Source organism: Lactuca virosa, chromosome 7 (genome assembly GCF_052849685.1).
Source record: "Lactuca virosa cultivar CGN04683 chromosome 7, Lactuca_virosa_CGN04683_v6, whole genome shotgun sequence".
Lineage (NCBI taxonomy): Eukaryota > Viridiplantae > Streptophyta > Magnoliopsida > Asterales > Asteraceae > Lactuca > Lactuca virosa.
Window position 1 is genome coordinate 152,154,701 of NC_136432.1, and position 3,808 is coordinate 152,158,508.

General features: G+C 33.3%; 1 protein-coding gene across 1 annotated transcript; it reads left to right on the top strand.

Moving 5' to 3' along the window:
* The first annotated feature begins 535 nt into the window (after positions 1-535).
* Positions 536-1,129, top strand: LOC145127234 (chaperone ClpB1-like protein). The gene has a single exon (XM_079062458.1). The coding sequence runs from the start codon at positions 536-538 to the stop codon at positions 1,127-1,129; it is 594 nt and encodes a 197-aa protein (XP_078918584.1).
* Positions 1,130-3,808: the final 2,679 nt, after the last annotated feature.

A 3,808-nucleotide genomic window follows, 5' to 3' on the forward strand; every position in this document is an offset into this window, starting at 1 on the left:
CCTCTTCAAAACCTAAATCCACAAAGAAAAGATAATCAATTTTCAAAAATTAAACAATTCAATGCATTATAATAGAATACAGTAATAAATATTCTTACAGAATAAACTATTCTTGCAGAATGGTTTTGAATATTCTTAAAGAATTTGTAACATATTCTATCGGAAACGATATTATAGAGAATGGTAATTACCGGATTTAATTTGAAGATGAATTCCAAAGCCATGGTAGAGAGGGTAAATATTGGATTCAAGTTGGAAAGGCTTGGTGGGGGAGGGACTAAACTTGTTAAAAAGGATGAAAGTTTGATATGGAGCACGGGACTTGAACCCGATGATCTTCCCTCCCGTTTTAAGGTAACAACTCCCATACCTTAACCCTAACTCGTATTCTCTCTAGCCGCCACCATCCATTCGGAGTTTACCCAACCGCCATCTTCACTCCTCTTACTTCCTTCGCCGCTTCCAACCTTTTGCCTCCACCACCGGTGTTACGAAGCTGCTGTTGAAGACGTGAACCGCCACCCCCTTCACACTCATGTTGACCGATGGTCAAGGTCGAACGATTGACTTCACAAACACAGTCATCATCATGACTTCGAATCTTGGAGCTGAGTATTTGCTAAAAGGGTTGTCTGGGAAAACAACAATGGAGAAGGCTCGGGAAATGGTGATGGGAGAAGTGAGGAAGCATTTCAAACCGGAGCTCCTAAATAGACTCGATGAGATCGTGGTGTTTGATCCTTTATCTCATGATCAGTTGAGGAAAGTTGCTCGGCTTCAGTTGAAGGATGTGGCTGTTAGATTGGCTGAGAGGGGTGTTGCTTTGGGTGTCACGGAAGCAGCATTGGATGTGATACTGAGTCAGAGTTATGATCCGGTGTATGGGGCAAGACCAATTAGGAGATGGCTGGAGGGGAGGGTGGTGACTGAGTTATCAAAGATGCTGATAAGAGAAGAGATCGATGAGAACTCAACTGTGTACATAGATGCAGAGATGAATGGGGATGACTTGAGTTATAGAACAGAAAGGAATGGTGGATTGGTGAATGCTGAAACAGGGAAGAAGTCTGATATTTTGATTCAAGTTGCGAATGCAAATGCAAATGGTGAGGATTGTAGTGATGCGTAAGGTGTTTTCAGTTTGGGGAAGCGGTTTTGTAGTTGTGAGCTTCTTGTAGGAGACGTTTCCATGGCGGCAGAGTGGGCAGGGGATTGAACCTGGTGGTCCGGTTGGTGAACTTGGAGTGAAAAGGGTTTGAGGATTTTGGAGGTTTTATTAGACAGGATTTAAGAGAGAGACTAGGTCAAATATACTTATTTTATTTCCTTAATTGCAAGATTCAATTAAATGATTTCCTTAATTAAAAGTATAAAAGGTCCAAAATACCCTTAAATGATTTATTTAATTGTTTATTATTTCTTGAATTCTCATTGGTGCATTTAGGCACACAATACTTGCTAAAAACATTTGAACCTATATATATATATATATATATATATATATATATATATATATATATATATATATATATATATATATATATATATATATGATTTGTCTACAAAACCTTCAACAAGAAGAAAGTGTTGTATTATAAACTGAATGGGCTAGATCTCTTATCGATTTGAACATCTTTTAGGTCACATGTGTGTTGTTTTGATTATAAAATTTGCATGGCGTTTGTATTGAAAATATGTCTATGTTTCATATCTAGTTATTATATGATATAACATGTAAATCATGTTTTATGTGATCTCTTTGGATAAAAAGATTTTCTTTATAAAGTATGTAAGTTTTATTTGAGCCCATGGTTTGTTTTGCATAATGGGTGTTTAAATAGTTGGGTTTCAGGATTGATATTATATTTTTTATATGGTGTATTAATCACATATATCATTTTCCATGTTATATTTTTGTGTATAAATTTTGGTTCTTAGATAAGATGTGTAATGTTGAAGACGAGATGAATAAAACCATACATAGGTTTTAAAAAAACCCTTCAAAACATAGAGTTGACTTTTCAAAGTTTTGATAAATTTCAATAAAAATACACTCAATAAAATTACAAAACTCAAGTTTATTCCAATATAAAAACATAATTCACTATGCACCAATGTGATCTTATTTTAATAAGAAAGAAACACTCCATAGCCCACTAAGAAAACTACACCTTCAAAACACTTCTTTTCTATGATTTAAGATTTGTATTTCCACGATCACTAACAAAAAAACCGCTCATTGGATGAGTATTTATATAGAAAGTAAAACATATGCCTCATGTGTTAGAATCAATTATGTTATGTAACTTGTACTAAAAAGATTTTCGTTGTATTGTAGTAAGGATGGAAGAAACATCACAATATCTTCTAAGATTCATTGGCGGTTGAGATCATAATAGATGTAGCCTTACTAGAACATACATGCAGTTGATATGATTCTGGAAAGATCTTCTTGAATCATATGATGCATATTTGGACTGATAAGTTTTTTTTCGCAAAGGGTTGTACTTGAACCAAAAGATGTTTTAAGTTGTACACATACCATCTTGTGAATCTTGAGCATACACAAAGTAATCAATACAAAGACTATTGGAACTTTGCATATAGAAATTACCTTTTGGGACTTGTCCCACATTGGAAGTAAGAAAGGAAAAACTTGTATTGTAGTAAGGATGGAAGAAACGTCATAATATCTTTTATGATTCATTGGCAGTTGAGATCATAATAGATGGAGCCTTACTTGACCATACAAGTAGTTGATATATTATGATGGATAAGTTTTTTTTTTTTTTTTTTTTTTTTTTTTTTTTTTTCTTTTCTTGTGTGTGAAGGGTTATACTTGAACCAAAAGATCTTTTAAGTTGTATACATACTATCATGTGAATCTTGAGCATACAAAGAGTGACCAAGTCAAAGACCGTGAAACTTTGTATATAGAAATTGCCTTTTAGGACATGTCCCACATTGGATGCAAGAAAGAAAAAACTCTTCCTTGTAAGCCTAATTTCGAGTAGATTGGGTTTGGTATGTGGTGTTGAACTAGCCTAATTGGGTAGGAGTTAGGCTTGGATTAATGAACCAATTAGACTAGTCCAACACCACATATCAAGCTCATCCACTTTAACCTAATGATTTATTAATATTGATCATCTAATATAAATTATGTTTATAAGAAATAGCTTTTTCTTGCTTTCAATGGGACAAGTCCCATAGGCAGTTTCCATATACAAAGTTCCAACAAAGATAATCCGACTAATAATTTTTCATTAAGCAATTCGATAACTAGACTTCCTTTTCTTATTAAATAATAAAAGTTGACCATCATCTGCATGTCCACACGGACCACATGTTTTTGTACCAAGACCAGTTATACATACTTATAACTTAGAAGGTTGGCTGATTGTAAAGCCCCTCATATGGGCAATAAACTTTAGAAAACGAACTTTAGATTACTTAAAAAGATAAATTGGTTTGTAACCCACCACAAACCATTAAGACTTTGATGACTTAATAAATAAATTGATTATAATTGGTAACCCGAATGTAACATTAACCCTTTGATTTATCCATTTATTCATATAGTTTACAATCCTCATTCGCCACGCAAAATACCACAAAACTTTTTTTCTAATTGCTTTTTTACGCATAAAGATTTTCTATTTTCGAACTTTTTTAATTTGTAAAAGGTAAATCATATTCGTATTAAAGTAAAGCATTGATGAGATTCAAATCACAAAATCCTACTTCTTTTCCAACAAAAAAGTACATAAACACATATAATTTGTTATCATAATTACTTTCATAAATC

Coding starts and splice junctions, on each gene's coding strand:
- LOC145127234 (XM_079062458.1), top strand. CDS start 536: ATGTTGACCGATGGTCAAGGTCGAACGATTGACTTCACAAACACAGTC.